Here is a 22927-nt window from a genome sequence, read left to right on the forward strand (position 1 = left end):
TTTTTTCTTCTAAACTTCATCATGTACACAAAAGAACTTGTAAGAACTTCAACTTCAAAATGAATCATATAAGTTTGACTTGAATGATTTTGAATCATACATACCCATGAAAGCAGAGGAGAATCAGCAAATATGATTAAAGAAACAGCTTAGGATTTCAAATTTTGAATGTAGCATGCTGCCTGTAGTCAGAACACACAGGCATAAAAACTCCTAAAATAAGGCTGCCTTGACTATCATGAAACTGCATGGAAGTATCATAGAAGTAAAACTTTGAGATTTTTGAAATCCATCTCTAATTATATCAGCTAAGATAATATTAAAATAAATTTCAAATCCACAAGTACACACAGCTATTTAGCAGTTAAAACACAAGAGATGCACACACATTCACACACTTCAGCTTTGCCATATGCTTGGGTCAAAAACTGATCAGAAATTTTAATTTCACTTCATTAAGGAACTGTTATGGTTCAAACTGATGTACAAGAAAAGGCAATGCTTGTAACTAAACAAAGTTTCTCAAATCATAATGGAACATGACAAGAAAAGAAGCTCACATTTCATTGCTAAGGCAAAGATCAACATGAACTGTTGAAAAGAATATACAGAAAGCACTCTTTCTTCTTCTATCCTATTTGGGTTGTCAACATTAGTGGAAATTGAAAAGGAGAAAAAAAGAAAAAGCATAGGAAACTTGTGTTACTTCCAACTTGTACATTCAAATAGCTTTCTGGTTAGGATCTCCGGTACCAACTACTCTATCAAACACCTAAACCTTCATCGAATTGGGAATATGACCTCTGCATTCTCACACTGCTTATGCTATTCCTTGCTGCCATTATTTCATTGAGAGAGAGCTTCTTCTTTGGCCCTGGCTCTGGCCGCTGCTTTGGAGCACTGTGAGACCTCAATTTGGCCTTGAAGGACTGTGTGTTTGCCATATAGTTAGGGAAGTTTGAGTAAGGCCTAAAATAGCTATCCCCACAAACACTCTTGGCTGGTGTAACAGGTGCATTGGACCGGATAGTGTTTGCAAATCTTGGAGTGCTTTGGGCAGTAGAGAACCTACATTCTTCACCAGTGAAGTACCAATCAAAATCTTGATGATGTCTGCAATCAGGGATGGAGATTCGAGCTGGAATTGGGCATGGAAGAGGTGATGAGATTCCTTGGTAAGGGAATTCTTCACTACATTCTGATAATGCAGAAGTGATTCTGCGAGATCTTGATCTTGTTTTATATGTGTCAATTTCAACAATTTTTGGGCTTTCATCAAATGCATTCGTTTCATAAGATGTAGACAGCCTTTTGCTGTGAAATTCGCTTCTTGTATCATCAAATCTTTCCTGAAAAGTGCAAAACAAATACATGAGTGAGACACAAAAATTTTCTACATAAAATAAAAAAATTTGACCTTTATGCAAGTATGCATACAATGGATTTTCGTGGTCGACTTTCGGGGTGAAATCTATTCTCTTTGTTGATCGAACGACGAGCACGTTGGGTGCGGACAGCAGTTTGAGCTCTTATAAGAGCTTGCATACTGTGGAGAGTTGCAGCAGCCCGTTTTCGGACCAGATAGCCTCTAACAAGTGCCTGTATCTTAACCAATCCTTTCAATGCTCGAAGAGCTTTCCTAGCCTGAGATAGTTAACCAACACTAAACTTATTTTAAATTGTAAAGAATTGCTTTCAAAATTCACAGTCAAACAAATGATGATAGGAAACTCTACAGCTTGGTTATGGAGCTCATAGATCAGAAAAAGCAGAACATACAGAAGTGAAAAAGAAGGCACCAGTTTGAAGTAGGAAATTATTGCCTAATAGATGCAGTAATATGGAAAAGACTGCCAACCAAAGCCCAACTCAAAAGGCAAGATTTTTTCAAATTCAAAAATTTCAGTGCAAAGAGGAGGGACCAACAGATAAACAGGGAAAATAGGTTCAAATTTTGATTCCTAAGTCAATAAAAAGGGTTGAAAACAAATGTACCTCACATTGACCCAAAAACATACACTGTTTCATTAACATTCGAATCTACTTTCTTCAGCAGATACAAAGGTAAGAAAAAGTATAGAGTACTTTCATAGAACAAACCAAAAGCAAGTTGTATTGCTATGGCAACCCAAAAGTTAAAAATACATAAATTAACATTTGAATCTGTGTTTCCAGCTTTTGAGAGAAAACATGTGGGTAAGATTTTAGAAAAAGTAACTATAGATGAAATCTAATACTATGTAATATCCATCTCAAAAGCATATGTACTGTTTCATTACCCTTTAGTAGAGCAGACATAAAAGTAAAAATCAAGAAAAACATTTATACCACTACTTACAATGTGCAAAACTGACATGTGTAGGAACATTTTACTACAGTGCAAGAAAAACACATAAATCTTACTACAAGAATCTGAAAATACCCAGATGAGAAAATAAACTTTTGAACATAATAAATCTCAACCCCACCCAGGAAAACAATATTATAGGGAAAAAGAAAAACAAAAAGAGTTAATGCGCTGATATTTTAAAACCGGCTTACCAAATATCCTCTGAAGACAGTTTGAATTTTGATTGCAGCCCACCTCTCCCTCCCTCCACCAAACAGAGCCCCCCTACCATTACTAGTGAGTCTCACTACTGCAACAGCTGCCTGAGCTGCAGCCACCGCAGCATCAGCAGCCGCAGCGGTGGCTGCTGCCACCGCTATTGCATGCTTGTTCTGCTCTCTTTCTGTGTCAGCAAGATAGGATCTGAGCCAGGCAGCATCTTTCACTGGAAAACTATCCACAACCTTTGGAATCACACTGTTATTATCTCTACCTGATTTGCCAAAACTCCACCTTTCCTTTTCTTTCTTGTCACTTGAAATTGAACTTAAGGTATCCCCATTGTCTCTTTCTTTCTCTTTATTATCTTTCTTCATCCCCAATAAGCCCTTTATCCATCTTGTAGCTTTACCCATCTCGTCAAGATCGATCTCTCCTTCCCTCTCACCACAACTTCAAATGCAAAACTAGAGAGAGATGCAAGAACCCAATACTCCTGCTCCTAAACAAACAAAGAATTAACTAAAGCTTTTAAAACATCAAGAGTTTGAACTGATAAAAGAGAAAACGTGTTAGCACTTAAGTAGGAAAACGTGTCTGTATCTATGGTTTTAAATGGAGAAAACTAGAGAGGGAAAATAGAATGTTGAAGCACTGAATCAAAGGAAAGTGGTGCTGTGGGAATGATGGCGAATATTGAGAACGAGAGAAGTTTTTTTGTTTTTGCCTGTTCTTACTGTGTTTTGAAGTGTGAGAAATAGACAGGGAATAGAAAGGGCATCAAAGGATTACTATAGAGTAGAGAGAGAGAGAGAGAGAGAGAGAGAGAGAGAGAGATAGATGAAAACAACATGTATGTTTCAAAAAACTGAAAACAAGAACCCAAAAGAGGGGTTTATAGAGAAGAGGAAGAAAAGTAAAGAACTGCAAAATCTTTAGAATCTTTACAGGTTGCAAGCAGAGAAGTGAAGAGAGCAGCATGGGAGCAGTAAACAATACCTTAAAAAATTGGATAAAAGATTAATTGTTTTTTCTTTTCTCCTTACACTTTGTTTGGGGCACTAATTTTAAAAAAGAAATAAAAGAAAATTTAATTACTTTTCCACTGTTTGAAATGTGGAAAAGAGAAAATGAAAAGAAGAAAGTCCATCCATTCTGATTTCTCTATTTCACTTGATTTCCTTATGATAAAGTGGCTTTTTAAAGTGGCTGGAAAATCTAACTTCTCTTCATTTCTATTTCTTTCTCTTAAGTCTTAACTAATAGGTGTCAAAGAAAAAAAAGTTCTTTTCTTCTCTCTTTCATCGAACCAAACATAGTGCTAAGTTCTTTTGATTGGAAAATCTGACACAACCTCGTGAGGAACTGCATTACGAGACAAAAAGATGTCACAGAAACAAACAGAACTAATTAACAATCTTTTGAGTTCAAAAAATTCACTAAGCAATCTTAAAAAGAAAAAAAAAACAACAATTAGAAAACAAAATTATGCAAAGTAACAACCTTTTTGAACAAAAAAGAGAAGCGAGAGAAAGCAGGAAAGCAATATGCTTATGCTTACCCAAGGCCAAAACTTTCCAAGCGCCGATTTTTAGCTTAAACACCGCTACTGTTTTCCCTCTTCAAATTAAAATTTTCTTTCTTTGACTAGAAAATGTTTCTACTCTCTCGCACTCAACTTTCTGGAGCAACGTGTACTAAATAATACTACCAGTAACCCACTAACTAAAATGGATCCCGTGAATTTCTTGATTTTCAAAAGTGTTTTTTGCTTCTATATATAATTACAGAACAAAATGAAAGATACCCTTTTCTTTTTTCTTTGTATCTTTTCTTTTTCTTTCTCTTGCTGCACTACTACAGAGTACAAGAAGAGAGGAGGAGGCATGCATTAAAGAAAGAAAGCCACTAAAGATAATTACTTTTTATAGCTTCACTTTGTCCCAAGGAATAAGCCAAAAAGAAAAGCTGAAACTTCTGTTTCCCTATTGGGTTAGCGAAGAAAAGAAGATCTTTCTTCTTCTATTGTATGATTTGTGTGGTTCAGTTACAGTCTCTCACTCACTAACTGCTGCCATTGATTTCTGCATAATAAATCTTTCAGTTTGGTGATTCAAATCAAAAAGTGGTTCTTTTTGCAAATGGGGTTGGGTTTTGACTGTACAGATTTTGAATCTTTTTTGGTGCATAAAGACAACGGTCGTCATTAAGAAGAGAGAGAAATCAAGAAATTAATAACACCATTAAAATTATAATTTTCCCTGATTCTTGGGATATTAAATTCACTTGCCTAGTGTTCTTTTGCATTTGCATGCATAAATATGGTAGATGGATATTGGGTACTGGTGTGTGCTTGTATTGACAGTTGTGTATTACTAAATTTTTCGTATCCAAATTTTGAATGAAGATCTCGACAGTTATTATTATTATAATTTTTTGATAAAAATGATATTTATTATTATTAATTACATAATAACAATAATTATAATAATGTTATTATGTAACATTGATTTAAAAAATTATAGATGATGTAATGTTGATGGAATGAAAGGGTGAAGAGAGAGAGAGAATGTTGGACCGAGAGCTTATATTTGGTAGTACAATTAAATATAATATAATTAATTATAAATTATAATAAAATTTGTAATATAATGTATGATTTATTATTATATATATAACTCTAATAAAAAATATAATATATTCTAATTATAATTCCTATTTTAATATTAGTAAAAAATTAAAAAATTTGAAATAAATTACTTTAACAAATATATTAAACTCGTTATTTATTATATAATAATCGCAATCCAATGAATAAAATTTAGTGATCAAACATTGAAATATGGTGACCGACCATAAATGATAGTCGTACTGGTAATTCAAGATGAAATTAAAAAAAGTAAACAAAACAAACATAAAACTATAATTATATAATTTTCAATTTATTGACCTTAGACCATATTAGAAATTATTGATTATATAATATATTTGTTATACATTATACTAAATATTATTACAGAATTATAATATATATAATCACAATAACAATATAATAATGGACCAATAAGCAAAACATCTAATTATTACAGTTAGCTTTAAATTGAGATAGGTTAAAGTGTATCCTACAAATATTATTTTAATATTTTTCAAGTTTTAAAAATTATTTAAAAAATAAATAATATATTGATGCTTTTTGAAAGAATTTAAAAATAAAAATCAATCATTGAATCTATTAAACCAAAATTTAAATCTATCTTTCTAGCATCCAGCGAAAATATGGTTCTTGAAATTGAGAATTTCAAATGTGGTTTGATGGACTATACTTAAACGGATTATTTGGCATCAATTACATTTATAGTCTTTTGTTTTACAAATAATCTTATTATTGAAATCTTTGTTTATATTATTATATTCCTCAAAAGATAGATTCTCATAACTCAAAAAATATCGTAGAAATTTCAAGTGTTTGTCAAATTGAAAATTGTAAAATCTATCTAATTGGGGAAGTGGTTCCGCACAACTTTCATGATTATATCAGCACATTTCTTTGCAGCAACTGATGAATCATAATACAACCAAACCCTCAAATACTAAAGCCTCTCAATTTATGCCTACTCTGGCCCATCACCTCTGTACTTCAGAAGCTGTTCAGGCCTCTTTAGCTTCGGCCAGAAGTCAATGCGCCCTCAATCTCTTCTGTTTTGGCCGAAAGCAGAAACTTCTTGCCAACTGATTTTGATAAAAGAATGAAAGTAGCAAAAAGTCTGCAGCAATCTGATGACCAGATTTACAGATGCATTGTATATTATCGTTATGTTGATAACTTAGGAACTAGATTTGTCTCTTCATGTGTGGGGAGTAGCCCCGACTGCCCTGATGATGCAAAGAATGCGGCAGCAATGGGTGCTTTGGACCATCTGAATGCTATTTATCAGCTGGATATTATTGACTACAATTTTAGGAACGTGCTGATTTATAAGCTTAACTATGAATATTATGAGAATCATGGTGTAAGTATGTTGAGAAATGCATACGACCAGCTTTGTGCACAGTTTGAGACCCTCGCAGGAAAGTATGAGAGCTTGCTAAAAATTGTGAGAAAAATCAACTCCTACGTGGGTAGGGTATGCGACATCTTGTGAACCATGGTGATTTTGGGTCTTCATGTGTAAGCTGGAAAGATAGTTTTTTTTTTTTTTTTTGAATTCATTGGGTTTGTGTTAGTCTTGATTAGATTGTAACTAAGCTATCTTTTGGATTCTTACTTATATAATGTATGTGTATCGAAAGCTCTCCTAAGCTATAACGTAAAGTATGTTTAACTTGCTTAAAGTGGTTTCTCTATATTAATCTTTCCAGTTTGTCTAATTTGTTTCATTTGGTCTGTAGCGCCTGGGATGAAAATCAGCATCCAAAAGAAAATTATGTGCAACTAAGACAGTTTCCGTTTTTACTCGGACTAAAATTTAAGAAAAAAATAAACCTTGCCTTAATATAAAAATGAGACCTATCTTTCAAAATTTAATTGTTAAACTTATAGACAATTTATGTGAATTCTTAGGTTATATAATAAAAATCATACCATTTAATTTTAAAAATATTCATATTATTTATGTGTCATAATCACTTTTAATTACCAAAGCCTTTTTTATTTCGGTATGTACCATGTATTAATTGTTATAGTCATGTCTATTAATTAATTTTTTTATTTTATTTAAATGGGTATCTGAAATGTTAGTTTACATAAAGACAGCTAGCATTATGGTTTTATCTATAAGTTATACTATTTCAATAAGTTGCTTTCCTTAAAAGTTGGCTCTCCTAATTATTATACAATGTATTTGCATATTTATATTTTTTAATGATGAAATTCATAGACTTAATTATAGCTTATGTTTTTTCTTTTTTGCAGAAATTACTGATTGTGCAATAAATGCATATGCAAATTCAAACTTTTAGGATTCATTTAAGTATTATATTATCAATTTTTAATTTGAAATTTCATACCTGTGATTGTCATTTTTTTAAGATTGATTATGGTTATATATATTTTTTTCCAATTTTTTAATGCTATGGTTGTAGCATGGAGATTACTGCTAATGATTTTGAAAATACAACAACTTTAACTAATATACCAATTGAGTTAGATACTACGATTTCAGGTATAAAATATTTATTTGATTCTTTTAGATATCAGTTACATAGCTTAAAAATTGTTTCTATAAAACCCAGCTTTCTTTGATCACAACATTTTTTCTTTGCCTTTGGGAATGGAGCTGGATTTGATTGACATTACGATTACTAATGACATACAGCTTGAGGGTAAGTGGGTTATGTGCTGTTCTTTAATTTTTGTCAAAAGAAAAATCAAACAAGTATTTTCCTTATCCGGCTTAAAGTTTAACATGTCAAAACTCAAGTATAATATTAATCTTTAATCATATATTGTGTAATTAATAAAAACATCCTTATTCAATTTGTTTAATATTAGTTTTAAAAAATATTTGATATGGACAGCATCTCCAAAAGTCAGATTTAGGATTTCTAAATAACTATGCTCTGCATTAGCTTGCCGAACGAGCAGATGAAACAAGTCGAGTAACAATAAAATATTATACAACTTGTTGCAAAGAAGAAAAAATTAAATTACTTTTACTACCAAAAACTCTTGAATTTCTTGATAATTTGCTTTTATATAATACCAGTCCTATCTACAAAATTGACAGAGAATATAAAACTTTATAATTCTACGTTTGTTTTTATATAGATGGATGAAAAAATAGATTATGAGATAAATAGAACTCCAGATCCTTGTGTTTTTAAAATACATAGTCAAAATTAACATTTTCTTGGTTTATTATTACCCATTGATGGTGAAAAACCTAAATTTGCTCAATTATATATTTATGATACATAAAATGAAGTCCAAAATAGAATTTCAACATTTTTAAACATGAAGTCGCACAAATCTATAAATAAAATGATTGTAGAATGAAATGTTTGGCGAGTATAATGAAATTGTAAAATCTTTTTAGAATGGCAAGAAATAGGTTTAAAGAAAATATTTTTCTACCTATAAAATTAAAATTAATTGGAAGAAGAGCTCATATGATAATTTACAATATAATTTGCCTTCATCTTCTCAAATAACGGGTTTAATAGTTGGTGATTTTGGGTTGTTTGATAAGGAACGAGATATAATCGTTGAACATAGATCTGGAAGCTTAAAACAAATTAGTATTTTACATTCAAGTTTAGTGCCAATGCAATATCCAATATTATTTATGTATGATAAAGATGTTTATGGAATTGATACTGAATATGCTATTTTACATATAAACTCTCATAAAAGTAGAAAATATGTTACTATTCGAGAATATTATGCATATAGAATACAATAAAAATTTAATGAAGGAAATACTTTAATAAAAGGTGGTCGTTTTTTTCAGCAATTTATAGTTGATGCTTTTTCGTATGTTGAAGAAAAAAAATTAGATTTTATTAGACGAAATAAAAAAGAATTAAGATCTAAAATATACATAGGAATAAAAAATACAGTGCGTCATAAATATAATAATTCTATTTACATTGAAAAATCTGTTGTAATATTACCTTCTACTTATATTGGAAGTCTAAGATACATGATTGAGTATTATCACAATGCAATGACTATATATAAGTTTTATCGACACCTAGATTTATTTATAACTTTGACATGCAATCCACTATGGCCCGAAATACAACGAATGCTAGATTATAATTGGGGGCAAAGACCTGACAATAGATCTGATGTTATTTGTCGCGTATTTAAAGTCAAAACTAATTAATTAATGAATAATATTAAAAAAGCATGAACATTTTGATAGAGTTATTGATTTTCTATACACTGTAGAGTTTCAAAAAAGAGGATTACCATATATATTTTGTTTAGTGTGGTTGCATAAAGATAGCAAGTCAGTAAAACTTTCAAATATTAATTTATTAATTTCTGTTTAGCTGCCTTCTAAAGAACTAGAATATGATGCATATCAAGCCGTATTAAAATTTATGATTCACGGCTCCTGCGGTGCTATTAACCTGTCATTTCCTTGCATGAAAAATAATAAATGTAATAAATTTTTTTTTCTAAAAATATTTTTAAAAAAAAAAACTATTGTTGACAGTAATGGTTTTGTTATATATAGACGACGCGATGATGGAAATTTTATTATGAAGAATACTAAAAAGATTAATAACTGCTTTATTGTGCCTTATAATAATGATTTAATATGTAAATACGAAGTTCATACTAATGTCGAGTACTGCTACAAGTCTATAATGGTAAAATATTTATTTAAATATATTAACAAAGAAAGTGATAGAATTCGTGCAGTTATTCATAATCACGAAAAAAATATAGATGTAACTGAAAATAGTGATGAACCTATTGTTGATGAAGTTAAAACATATATAGATTGTCGTTATATTTCTCCATGTGAAGCGGCTTGACGTTTATTTTAATTTTCAATACAATATAGAGAACCAACTGTTGAAAAATTACCGGTACATTTACAAAACATGGATAAAATTTTATCCAATCCATTTGATAATTTAAATTACATTGTAAATAATAAAATTTTTGATCATACTATATTCTTTATGAAGACGCCAGAACTCTGACTCATGGTGAATTTTCTACTAAATGGGTCTGGCGAAAGAAAAAAGGACTAGGAGAAAAAAAAAGGACAGTGTATTGGTAGAATCACTTATGTCCGTCCAAATATCGGAGAATCTGAGAATGCTTTTAAATTTTATTAAAGGTCATAGAAGTTTTGAAGACATTAGAACTGTTCAAGGAATAATTCACCCTACATTTCAATCTACCTGTAACGCATATGGTTTAATAGAAAATGGTTGAGTGGGTAACTGTGATAGACAAAAGTATTTTAACTGCTACGTCTTTTTAATTACCACATTTATTTACAATTATTATAATATTTTATGAAGTAAGTGATCCAAATAAACTTTTGAATATGTTCTGAAAAAAATTTGTTGATGATATTAAATATGAATTGCATCGGAATTTACAAATCCCTTTTACGCCTATTTCTGATAATTATTTAGAAAATAGGTTGTTGCTCGAATTAGAGAAAATCTTTAATAAAAACTCTACTTCTTTATCATATTATAGTTACTATTGCCTGATAGGTCATTTATAGGCGATATTAAAAATCGATTACTTATTGAAGAATTAAATTATAATATCTCTGAGTTAAAATATAAACATAATAGCTTGATTACGTCTTTGAACATCGAACAACGTAAAGTTTATGATGATATTATTAGGGTCATTAAATACAATAGAGGATGATTATTTTTTATTTACGAATATGGAGGAACCGGCAAAACATATTTATATAAAATTATTATATCAAAACTTAGATCGGAGGTTAAAATTATTTTAGTACTTGCTTTGTTCAAAGTTTCGGCACTATTATTATGAGGTGGTAGAACAACTCATTTAAAATTTCGGCACTATTATTATATCAAATTTAAACGTTTTATTATTTTTAAATACAATTAATGTATAAAAAATAAGCCAAATATGAATAACCGCAGCATTGCGTGGATAACCGTCTAGTTAAATATAAAAACAAATATTAAACATAAACATGAAGAAATACATATGAAAAAAATATACTTCTAATAATTATTAATTGTATGACAAAATAATATATTAACATTATGCCACATACCAATTTCATAGATATCCTTTTTAACGAGCCTTATTATTTGAATGCGAGGTTGAACTTTTTTTTCTTTTCATCAATGTTATAGAGAAAAAAACACTTATAGAATGAGAATTCAATTCCTAGAGGACCAGGGACCTCCTGTAGGAGAACTTAACATTCTATATTGTAGGATTATCAAATTCTAAAAAATATATTAATATTTATTTATTAAAAATAACTAATATAAATTAAAAGAAATCAATCATCTAACAATAATGACGGTAGGATAAAGTATGAAATTATAATAAAGATTAAAGAAAATGAAAATGAAAATGAAAGAAAAGAGGCCAGTAGGTTGTTTCTTAGTTATGTTGTTAATCACCTTAACTTATTTACTAACCACCCTTAAAAGTAAAGAGCAATTAAAAAAAAGGCTAATTAGGAAAATTTTCTAAGGTTAAACATTTTAACAATTTTAATTAATTATATTAAGTTTTTTTTATAAAAAAAAAGTCTAATTTTTTTTTTAAAAAAAATACAATCCGGCCAGCCGTACGCGGTGGTTTTTGTTCACTATGTAATTCTTAGAAAAAAAGAAAATGAGTCAATAAATATTGCTGAGGTGTCATTGAAATAAAAAGATTTCTTCTATTCATCTTGAAGTGTCATTGAAACCAAAAAATAAAAGAAAAGAGATAAAAAATTTGACATATCAGTAGGCTACTGGGTTTGGATTCATTACCAGCAAAATCAATAGAATTTGAAGTGTGGCTTTCATTGGCAGCAGAAGAAATTAACACCGTTCAAGCAAAGAATTATAATAAACGAGTGGGACTCAATTTCAATAGTCTTCTTGAATAGGTGAAAAAGAAAATCTGATTGAATCGCCATCATTACCCACCCACCACCATACCCACACGGATACCATTCTTTTATTTCCTTTTTCCTTAACCAAACATTAAATATGCTACAACATGTTCGATAAAACGCCCAAAAGAAAAAAAAAAAAAACAGCAATTTATCTCAGTCTTTTCTTTCTCAATCAGTGGTGAGTTGGAACCTTTATTTTCCTCATTCAGTGAGTCGCAAACTCAATCACTTCCTCCCCTAGCGAGTCGCCACCTTGGGTTTGTCTTGTTCAGTATGTCGTAGCCCCCTTTTCTTCTTCTCCAGCAATCGATTAATTATTAGGTAGTAATTGGGCTTCTTTCATTTGATACTTTGATGAATGGAAATGTTGGATCTGCATCGTGCATGACTTTGAAATGAATTAATCTAAGCTCGTTGTTGTTTGATTTTAGTGACAATTTTGTTATTGTTGTTGTAGGTTTTGTTAATCTAAAATATGAATGAAAGAAAAAGGAGAGTTATAATAGATGCAAAGGATGCGTTTAGACACAATAAGGAGTCAGCAACACTTATTGACTCATGTTGTTGATTATCTTTGTTTTTTAGAATTATACAATCAGCAAAAATTACCGTAAATTTAAAAAATTGATGGCCGAATTATATTTTAGAAACAAAAGTTAAAAGTTAAATTTTTATATGAACAACTTAATATAATTGATTAAAATTGTTAAAATGTTCAAAATTAAGAAATTTTGAGATAATTAGCCTGAAAAAAAAGTAAAATAATTAAATTGTCAATATACTCTTTTATCTATTACATGTCAACAAATAAAAACTTGATTGCTAAAAAAGTTGCATACTTAAAACTTGTTATCAAATTTAGCATATAATTTTTAAATTTTTAACTTTAGTATTAAATTTTAATATTAATTTCACATTTTATCTCCTATAAAATTATTAATTAATTTTGTTGACATGTTGTGAATTCATGCGACAACTAAGAAAATAAGAAATTGAATTAGCATTTTTACTATTAAATTTTTATCATTCAAGCACATAAATTAATGAAACTTTAAAGTTGAGAAAAATTAATTTATATATTTAAAAAAATAATATTTTAGTAGTGAAATAAGTCAACAGCTCTAATATTAACTCAATTCTTTTCTATTGTTGCTGAAATCTATGTATGTTGGCAAATTTAATGGATAATTTTATTCAATACTAAAATTAATATTAAAATTAATATTAAATATAGTATTAGAAATTAAAAATTTAAAAACTACGTAACGAGTGCAAAATTTAAATTTTTTTAGCAATTAAGCCAAAATAAAAAAAAAATGTACCTCCATATAAATTTAAAATAATGAAAAATATATTAAATTTTTTTAATTTGTGTGCACAATTAGTGTACCAAATAAAGCAATTAATTATCATTCCAAGTTTAGAAGGATATCTATGTTTGGACAAATGATCAATTTGCTCTCTGAACTTATGTTCATGGGTCAAATACATTCAATTTAAATTTTTCAGTAAATAATCTCTAAATTTATGTTTAAGGGTCAAATACATCAAACTTAGACTTTTTAAAAAAGTGAGATAACATTAGATTTTAGGTTTTAATTGAATTACAAAAAATTGAAAATAGTATTTATTTCATTAATTTACTGATACAATATTTAGTGATGTGCTATACAATAGCATATTTAACAAAATTTCAATTTCAATTTTCTTAACAAATAGGCTTATAACTTGTCATTTTTTTGTCAATTAAATTCAAATTTTAAATTTTACCAAACCGCTATTGTATAACAAGTCATTATATATTGTATCGGTAAATTAAAAAAATAAAATATTATTTTTAATTTTTATAATTTAATTAAAACCGAAAAATCTAATGTTATTTTACTTTTTAAAAAGTTTAAATTTATTGTATTCGACTATTGGATACAAGTTGAGGGTTATTAACTGAAAAATTTTAAATTAGGTGTATTTGACTCTTAATATAAGTTCAGATGGCTATTTGTTGAAAAAAATTTAAATTAAATTTATTTTATTATTAGATATAAATTTATAAATAAATTGATCCTTTGTTCATTTCTCTTTAACACAATTTATTTTAAATTTTTTTTATAGAATTTATAAATTTTATCCGATATCTATCATCTGATTAAAAAAGTCCAAGAATTTTATCATTCACTCAAAATCATTAGAATGAAATATTCTACCAATCCATATAAGAGATAAATTTTTTATGAAGCTCTTCAAATTTTAAATGAATGAATGGTTATTTTGATTTTTTTATTTCACAATATAATTTTAAAATTGATTGATTTAATATGCATACTAAACAAGAAAGTATGAACGAATATATAAAATAAAAATAAAAACAAAAATTTATTAATTTTTAACAATTTATAAATTTTAAAATTTTAATTTTAAATGAGACTTATTAGTGCTTAAAAAATTAACTAGATATAATAACTTTTGTTCTTTTCATTTTTTTCTAAACTGTGTCGCTAGGTTTATTTGAAACTGACATGGAATATATTTTTATTGCTTATTCTCAGTATTAAAAAATAAAGAATTTTTAAATTAATGAAATTGAAGGCAAGTTGAATAGTTTGAAGCTACGAGAAAATTATTCTTTTCCTACGTCTAGATTTAGATGTAAAGAAATACTTATGGAAATATTTTTAAAATTTTATCGGTATTTATTAGTATTATTTTGATTTTTTAATTATAATAAAATTAATTAGTATAATTCAATTCAATTTTAATTTTATCATAATTATATATATATATATGATAGAAGATATGATTTCTTGGAACTGAGGTTTATTCGTTTTTAAGTAGAGCTTTCAATTAGTACAGACAGAAGAAGCTCAGAGTTCTTTAATTAGAAAATTCAAACCAAAATTAAATTAAATAAAAATATAAATAAAAAATATAAATTTTAGATTGTCAAGTTTCAAATATTTAGTTACTGAGATCCGATTATGAGTTATTAAATTTAAATGGTAAAATAAATACAAATTCGCAATTTGAAGGGCTGTTCCTAAAGGGCATATATATATATATTTTGATAAATTTAAATAATTAAAATATAAATTTTTATAAAAATTAGAGATATAAAATTAGAAAAAATATGATTTTTTAAATTTTATTTAAATTAATATATTAAGTAATTAATACATTTATTATTTATTTTATTAATAGAATAATTGTAAGTGAATTATTTTATGTAGGAAAATTTTTGTATGTACTAAACTAAATTAAAACTTTATTTATATATTATGTATCTATAGAAATATTAATTTATGAAATCAAACTTTCTTAATATGTATGTTTAATTTTTGACGCATAAATATTTTTATTTTAATATGTTTATTTACTTTTAACATATAAAATTTAAATTTATATGAAATCTTATAATTTTCTATTAATTTATTAGTACATGAATTACATTTTTAATTAAAGACCGACTCTAATCGTAAAAATAACATATTAATTATATTGTAATATTAATATTAATTAATAAATAATTTTAATCAAATAATAATATTAATTTTATTTTAAAAAATATATTAATTATATTTTAAAATTATATTAATTAATAAATTAATTTTAATTAGATAATAATTCTAAAAAATAATACTTTAGATTATATATTTAATAATAAGATAATTTTTTAATTATATAATAAATTTTTAATTTTAAAAATAATATATAAATTATAATAATTTTAATATATAATATTAAAATTAATTATAAATAACTTTTATATTATTACATTAACAGAATTCTAAAATTTTAAAAATTTAAATACATCTAAATATAGTAAGTTATTATTATTTTTAATATTTTATAAATTAATATTAAATTTTTAATAAATTAATTTAATTTTATAATTAAAATAATAATAACAGTCAGAGAAACTGATAATTGAATAACCGTTCAATACACAAATATATGACCAGTTATATGTATAAAATTGTTTAAATGTGTTTCTACTTTTCTTAAAAATTAAAATTTTTAGACATCATAAGACTTTATTTCCTAAAAAGAAAACCAACGATACAATTACGGAACTGTTCTTTTCATTTTCCACTTTTTTATTTTATTTTATAAATAAAACAAAACACATCTCAAAAAAGAAAAAAAGAAACCGATGCCGATATCTGCCAATTAAAATATCCACGAAAAAATCAACCCAAGCCGCTCGCTCTCTACTTTTTTTTTTTTCTCTCTCTAAAAATCCTCTCTTCCGAACTCGCCAACCAATCGGCCGCGTCTCTCTCTCTCTCTCTCGGTCTCTTTATACAGCAACTTTCTCATCACAATTTCGATCTTTATTATTATTATTATTATTATTATTTTGAGCTAGGGTTTTAAATCTTTGAATTATTAGGTGATAATCTGGAAATTCCGGTTTATTGCTATTGAATAATCGTAGAGTTTGTTTTTGTTTATAATTGAATTGTGTCTTCTCTACGTTTTGCTTGGGGTGGGGAAGATGGTGATTTCGGAGGGATTGAGTGCATCCCCGCCGCCGGCAAAGCAGTACGGCGTAACGAAACCGATTTCGACTGCGGGTCCCACTGAAGCTGATATTCAGAGAACTCGTGAATTGGAGAAGGTTTTCTTTATATTTTTTCTATTTTGGAATTTGTCTCATTTAATAATTCTTTTTCTAAAAATTGTAATATGTGATTGTATATGGTAAGTTGTTGGGCGATTCTGGGCTTTATGAGAGCAAAGATGAAGCTGTCAAGAGAGAGGAGGTTCTTGCTCGGATTGACCAGGTTCAATTTTCACGTTTCTTGTCCATTCATTATATCATTGATTTTTTATTTTTTAAGAAATTCCGAGTATAAAGCTTTTTCTTTTTTTTTTGCAAATCAAACGTTGGAAGGAATTAACTTTTTTTTTTTTTTTTTTTTTGGTAATGTGAGATTTGGAATGACATTAAGATTATATAGGGATGGCTTTACTTCCTTTAAGATTATATAGGGATGTCTTTACTACCTTGATAATGAATTTGAAATGAAAATGATCTTAAGAAATATAATGTTTTCTTCTTTGCCCTTACAAAGTCACGTTTTTTATCCATTTTTTTTAGAAGATACTAAGGTCACTGAACAAGGTCTAAAAATCGAAATATCAATAGATTTGGGGTGTGTCCAAATTGTGCCAAATGCCTGACTATTTGATTCTCATAGCAGTTTAAGGCCTTTGTTTGCGTCATACTGAAGGACTGGAAAAACATTAGTCTTCACAAGATTTATGATCAAGGCTTGTAACCCTGAAGCTTTGAAAAAGGAACACTAATGTATCTCCCCTGTTTATTTAAGTTACTTATCATTCTCTTGTTGTGATTATGACTTCTGACTCAACAGTGATGAGATTCAGTTGACGTCCACTACCTTTTCAGCAGTCTTCTTATTTTACAATATTTTTGGCGCTCATTTCTATAAATGCTTTGCTGATTTGGACTGATTGACACTTGGAAGTTGATTGATGCACGTCATCTTAATTATTGAGGCTTGATAAATTTCAGAGAAACTGACATTGCTTTATTTGTTATAATGTAAATCTACATTAAGAGTAATATTACAAGATAATTCAATAAGCTTCATTTTTCTCTCTTTAGATTTTGGATTAACTTCAATCTTTGTTTGTTTGTTTCATTAATCTGGTAGTTTGGTGTTAACTTGATTCATTAATAAGTTATGCTTTCTTATCATTGAAGTAAAAGATGTCAAATATATCTCCATTCCGTTTTTATTTTTTTTCTCCTTTTGTCAGCTGTGTCTGTTTGATGATCTCACCAATTTTTTCTAGGTTTTAGTAACTTCTCTCTTGTGTTAATTCAGATTGTAAAAGATTGGGTGAAGCAGCTAACTCGTTTGAGGGGATACACAGATCAGATGGTGGAGGATGCCAATGCTGTCATTTTTACATTTGGTTCTTATCGGCTTGGGGTGTGTTTTCTCAACCTTCTGATTGCTGTCTTCTGGGCACCCTTAATTGCTTTACACTTCTGTGCTTATATTGTTTCAACGTCACTATTTCACTGGAATTGAAAAATCTATTGACAATTGGTAATCTGTAATGCTATGTATCCAAGCGCTAGTTTTGTTGGCTATGCTGGCATTTAACTTGCTACTATTAGCATCTGAAATTTGGTGGAATATGCTTGTATGCTGTATGGAATCTACTAATAAAATTTGAGTATGGGCAGGTGCATGGTCCTGGGGCTGATATTGACACATTGTGTGTTGGGCCATCTTATGTAAATAGGGAGGTAATTACCATGCTCAAGCTCGGTCCACTAATCAATAGCTTATTTTGGATCATATCCATTAGTGCACTAATTCTTGGGCCTCTTTTATCAGGAGGACTTCTTCTTTGTATTGCACAACATTTTGGCAGAAATGGAAGAAGTTACAGAGCTACAGCCAGTTCCAGATGCTCATGTTCCAGTTATGAGATTCAAGTTTGATGGAATATCAATTGATCTTCTCTATGCAAGTATCTCCCTTTTAGTGGTACCAGAAGTAAGTTTGACTCTTTTCTCTGAACAATGTTTTTGAACATGCTTATTGATTTTGGAATTTTTTTGTTAAATATTGCTATAAGATATCATGAACCTGAGCTGCTCTCTGAGTTTCTTTTGATATTAAGTTTACAATTTGATTGCTGATTTTGGATGATATTCCATGCATTTTCTAAAATTAACAAAATGTCTGATTGTTATCTTCTTGTCTGATAAGCATGTGGCTTTAACTGATTTACTGTTATGCAAGCTTGTTTAGTTTATGCATCGATGCCCAAAAACTTTCCTGTTTACTGAGTGCTGTTTTTACTTTTATCTTAATGGGTGCAAAATAAGTGGTGGATCTTTTCTGTAAAGTTTATCCTTTTTGAGCTTTTCTGGGTTATGTTTATTTATGTTTGAGATGAAATTTTTTTCTTCTTTAAATTATTAATCTATGAACAGGACTTGGACATTTCCGATGTTTCTGTTCTATACGATGTTGATGAGCCTACTGTACGGAGTCTTAATGGCTGTAGGGTTGCTGATCAAATTCTTAAGCTCGTTCCCAATGTTGAGGTGAAGAGCCTTTTCTTTTTTTTCTTTTTTTTTTTTAATTTGCCTTTTTGGCTCTTTGGCGCCCATTTTCTATTTGTCAGTTTATGATTGGGTTCTGTATTTTTTTCTCCTAATTCTAGCTTTTTCTTTAAAAAAATGTAGCATTTTCGCACAACACTTCGTTGCTTGAAGTTTTGGGCTAAAAGACGCGGAGTTTATTCCAATGTGGGTGATTCCTTTGTCTTCCAATTTACATCAATTTTCTCCATCTCCCCCTCTTTCTCTTCTCCCTTGTAAGGATTTGCTTTCCTGATCTGTTTATTTGGTATTTTACGATGTTCAGGTCACTGGGTTTCTTGGTGGAGTTAATTGGGCTCTTCTTGTTGCTCGAATATGCCAACTTTACCCTAATGCCATTCCCAGCATGCTTGTTTCTAGATTTTTTAGAGTCTATACACAGTGGCGTTGGCCTAACCCTGTTATGCTGTGTCCCATTGAAGAAGATGAACTTGGATTTTCTATTTGGGATCCTCGTAAAAATCCTCGTGACCGAACTCATCATATGCCAATTATAACACCGGCCTACCCATGTATGAATTCTAGCTACAATGTTTCCACAAGTACACTGCGGGTCATGATGGAGCAGTTCCAGTATGGTAACAAGATCTGCGAGGTAAGAAGGCTGGAGGGTTGAGTGGCCTCTTGTGTTGTTCTAGAATTGGATACTGATCAATTTCCTCTTTTTCCAATTCAGGAGATAGAGCTGATTAAAACTCAATGGGCCACTCTGTTTGAGCCATACTTGTTCTTTGAAAGCTACAAAAATTATCTGCAGGTTGACATAGTTGCAACTGATGTTGATGACTTGCGTGCTTGGAAAGGCTGGGTGGAATCCCGGTTAAGGCAGTTGACTCTTATGGTAAAATTTATGCCAGTTTTAGACTCTTTATAGGGTGAAGAAGATTTCCGTTAACACCATTTCTCTTTTTCTCCGCATTTTATAATGTGGTGCTTGCAGATTGATCGGGACACATATGGGAAGTTGCAGTGTCATCCCTACCCTCATGAGTATGTGGATACCTCCAAACCATGTGCCCATTGTGCCTTCTTTATGGGCTTGCAGAGGAAACAGGGGGAGATGATACAGGAAGGTCAGCAGTTTGATATCCGAGGGACAGTAGACGAATTTAGGAATTCCATAAATATGTACATGTTTTGGAAACCGGGAATGGAGATCTATGTCTCCCATGTTCGTAGAAAGCAGATCCCTTCTTATGTTTTTCCAGATGGTTACAGACGTGCTCGACATCCTAGGGTCACAGCACAGCAGCAATCTGACAAAACATGCTGTGGAGACAGTGATGCTTATGGGAATGGTTCTAGTGAAAGAGGCCATAAGAGGAAAAAGGATTCTGATGAGATTGATGTGAAAAATGATATGCCAGAGAAACGGAATTCTATTAGTCCGCAGAGGCGAGATTCAGTTTCTCCTGATATCTTCACTCACAAGTTCGGTGGCCCATCTTCAGAGTGCTCGGCAATTGCTGAGGGAAAAGGAACTTTGCAGCTTGATAAAAGGACATTTTGTCCTGACGATGTTGACGGGGTGTGCACATCTAATTCTAGTGGGATAACCTCTCTTTCCAGTGAGATTGTTTCATGTGAGGATATTGGAACTGAATCAGTGGCAGGCAGCAGTGAGGGGAACAATGGGAGTGCTGAAGGAAGTAATAACTTGGTATCTTCTCAAAGTGATTCTGGTGATGCAGAGTCTGAGTCTCTTTTGGAGAATGCTTATGCAGATGGTGGAGTACTTCAAGATGGATTGCAGGAAGAGCTCGAGGTTTTTGATTTAAGTTCCTTAGTTTCTACTTGCTTTATTATTTCATATGGTTTGATTCAGTTGCATTATCTGCTTTCTTTTTTGCCTTCTTACTTTTGGGGCGAAAAGAAAAAGAAAAAGGCAAAAGGTGTGTGGTCGTTCTTCCGTTCAACTTGCTAACTGAATGCTCTCTTATACTAGGAGAGGTTGGCAAGTTCTATTTTTTTCCTCTTCTTTTCTTTTTAATTTCCTGAGAGGATGTGAAATATATCTAACGGGATATGCAGTTATAAGTTGGGTGATTGAAAGCTTTCTCTTTAATGGGCTTCCATCTGGTCGAGAACTCAACTGTTCTCAAATTTTGAGTAATATGTTTCATTTTCGCAATGTCATAAATTATTAAGCTCTGGGTAGTTTTCCTAATAAGTTACTTCATGGTTTCTTGCTTTTCTGCATGAAGCCAAATGCTGCGGTTGAGATGGCGCCGGACACACTAGGAGTTGATGCAGAAGCTCTGCAGAAGCCAGTGATAAGGCATGTGCGTTGAAATTATAATTGGCCTTGCTTGTATTTTTTTATAGAATATTTTCTTTATACTGCTCTTTTGTTGTTTTCCTGTTATTCTTATAGCAGGTTAAGTTTAACATCAACAGCGTGAAAGATCAGAGTTTGTATAAAGAGGGAAGTCGTTCTTTTCATGTCGCGGCTAAGAAGACAGAAAGCCAGCAGTTTGGGTAAGTGTCACATTACTTGCTGGCTTTCATTTCTTGTGTTTATTTTTTCAGGCATGGTTGTTCGTATATCCTGTTGAATGGGATCTAAGCTGGGGGCAAGATTAGGAAGAGCTCTGCTGGGTGTAGCTTTGTCATGTAATTATGAACAATGTTTGCATCTGCGGAGTATTCTATTTTGCAATAGCAGCGAGTCTAACAAAGTGCTTCTTGAGTTTTTAGCATGGATGATGATAGAGGGACTTATCCTTTTCTTTTTATCTTTTATTTGTACATAGTGTGGAGGCAAAGAGTGTCATTTGTGTTGAGTGAAAGAGGGGTTGAGAGTTGAGACAACATTAGTATATATGGCAGCCAAGCTTGGTTTCAAGGGCTGTCCGAATTCTGGTGCTAGCTATTGTACTCTTTGTTCACCATGGCAATGTAATATAAGATAGGTTTTTCAAAAAGTTGTGTCCCTCTCTTTTTCTATTTCTGCTCGTGCTTATCAATTAGTCTAAACTCAAAAGTTACTCGCTACCTTTAAAAGAGTCCGAAAGAAGCTTTGCCTATAACTCAGAAAAGTTCCCAGACTCCTCTAAACTACTTATTGTTTTGTGTTGTTAAAAAGATGTGGACGGAAACAAAGGAATGGAAAGCAGCAAAGCAATCTACTTTTGCTTATAACTTGGCTTTTTTGCTTTGTTCCTTCCGACTGTTTGACAGCTTGGAATTAGATTCTCCTTACGTAGAACCAAAAAGAGTCTATGCATAGCAACTGAGTCTGGGCATCTTTGTACTCAGTTGCTTTCCTCATCAGAGTTAAATGACAAGAGAGCATGTGCCTAATTTTAGCAATTAAAACTTGACATGACACGACATTACCATGGCAATGTTTTTGTGAAGTTGGTTGGTTCCTCTGTCACAATCAACGCCCTCCAACCTTACAGTGATGACTCTATTTTTAATCTTTTTTTTTGGTACCTTTATATCTTCAGGATTCTCACACCTGATTTTTGCCAGCTTCGTATCTGTCTGCAACCCAACCCAGCTGATATTTTCTTCAATTCTGTTTAGGTGGACATACTCTCCATTTTTCTAATCTTAAAATTAACAGTTCCTTCTGGCCTTGCCCTTAAAGGAAAGCATATCCTCTTATCTTAGTATGCAATCATAATGGATATAACTTCCTTC

The 22927-nt window shown here is 30.3% G+C and overlaps 2 protein-coding genes across 5 annotated transcripts; one reads left to right on the forward strand and one right to left on the reverse strand.

Annotated features, from left to right (window-relative positions):
- Positions 1-540: 540 nt before the first annotated feature.
- On the reverse strand, positions 541-4418 carry LOC8274536 (protein IQ-domain 26). Of its 4 annotated transcripts, XM_048377527.1 has the most exons (5): positions 4110-4418; positions 3548-3913; positions 2542-3050; positions 1438-1644; positions 541-1349 (listed from the first exon to the last, which is right to left on the reverse strand). In XM_048377527.1, the coding sequence occupies exons 3-5, from the start codon at positions 2962-2964 to the stop codon at positions 765-767; spliced, it is 1215 nt and encodes a 404-aa protein (XP_048233484.1). In that variant the 5' UTR covers positions 2965-3050; positions 3548-3913; positions 4110-4418; the 3' UTR covers positions 541-764. The 4 variants fall into 4 exon arrangements, with proteins under 4 accessions (XP_048233484.1, XP_015572786.1, XP_015572787.1 ...); XM_015717300.3 differs by lacking the exon at positions 3548-3913; XM_015717301.3 differs by lacking the exon at positions 4110-4418 and having other exon boundaries at positions 3548-4097.
- Positions 4419-16294: 11876 nt separating this feature from the next.
- LOC8273772 (nuclear poly(A) polymerase 4) lies at positions 16295-22203 on the forward strand. The gene is made up of 13 exons (XM_048378495.1): positions 16295-16744; positions 16833-16910; positions 17982-18089; positions 18350-18412; positions 18504-18665; positions 19109-19222; positions 19364-19426; positions 19545-19874; positions 19956-20120; positions 20220-21044; positions 21484-21561; positions 21654-21757; positions 22033-22203. The coding sequence occupies exons 1-13, from the start codon at positions 16622-16624 to the stop codon at positions 22064-22066; spliced, it is 2247 nt and encodes a 748-aa protein (XP_048234452.1). The 5' UTR covers positions 16295-16621; the 3' UTR covers positions 22067-22203.
- Positions 22204-22927: the final 724 nt, after the last annotated feature.

This window comes from Ricinus communis, chromosome 8, assembly GCF_019578655.1.
Source record: "Ricinus communis isolate WT05 ecotype wild-type chromosome 8, ASM1957865v1, whole genome shotgun sequence".
Taxonomy (NCBI): domain Eukaryota; kingdom Viridiplantae; phylum Streptophyta; class Magnoliopsida; order Malpighiales; family Euphorbiaceae; genus Ricinus; species Ricinus communis.

Excerpts from the sequence above, each read along its gene's own strand:
- LOC8274536 (XM_015717300.3), bottom strand. The coding sequence starts at position 2,964 with ATGGGTAAAGCTACAAGATGGATAAAGGGCTTATTGGGGATGAAGAAA. Across the intron at positions 1,645-2,541 it reads CTGTCTTCAGAGGATATTTG|GCTAGGAAAGCTCTTCGAGC; the intron begins GTAAGCCGGTTT and ends TAACTATCTCAG. Across the intron at positions 1,350-1,437 it reads GTCGACCACGAAAATCCATT|GAAAGATTTGATGATACAAG; the intron begins GTATGCATACTT and ends TGCACTTTTCAG.
- LOC8273772 (XM_048378495.1), top strand. The coding sequence starts at position 16,622 with ATGGTGATTTCGGAGGGATTGAGTGCATCCCCGCCGCCGGCAAAGCAG. Across the intron at positions 16,911-17,981 it reads TTCTTGCTCGGATTGACCAG|ATTGTAAAAGATTGGGTGAA; the intron begins GTTCAATTTTCA and ends GTGTTAATTCAG. Across the intron at positions 20,121-20,219 it reads TAAGGCAGTTGACTCTTATG|ATTGATCGGGACACATATGG; the intron begins GTAAAATTTATG and ends TGGTGCTTGCAG.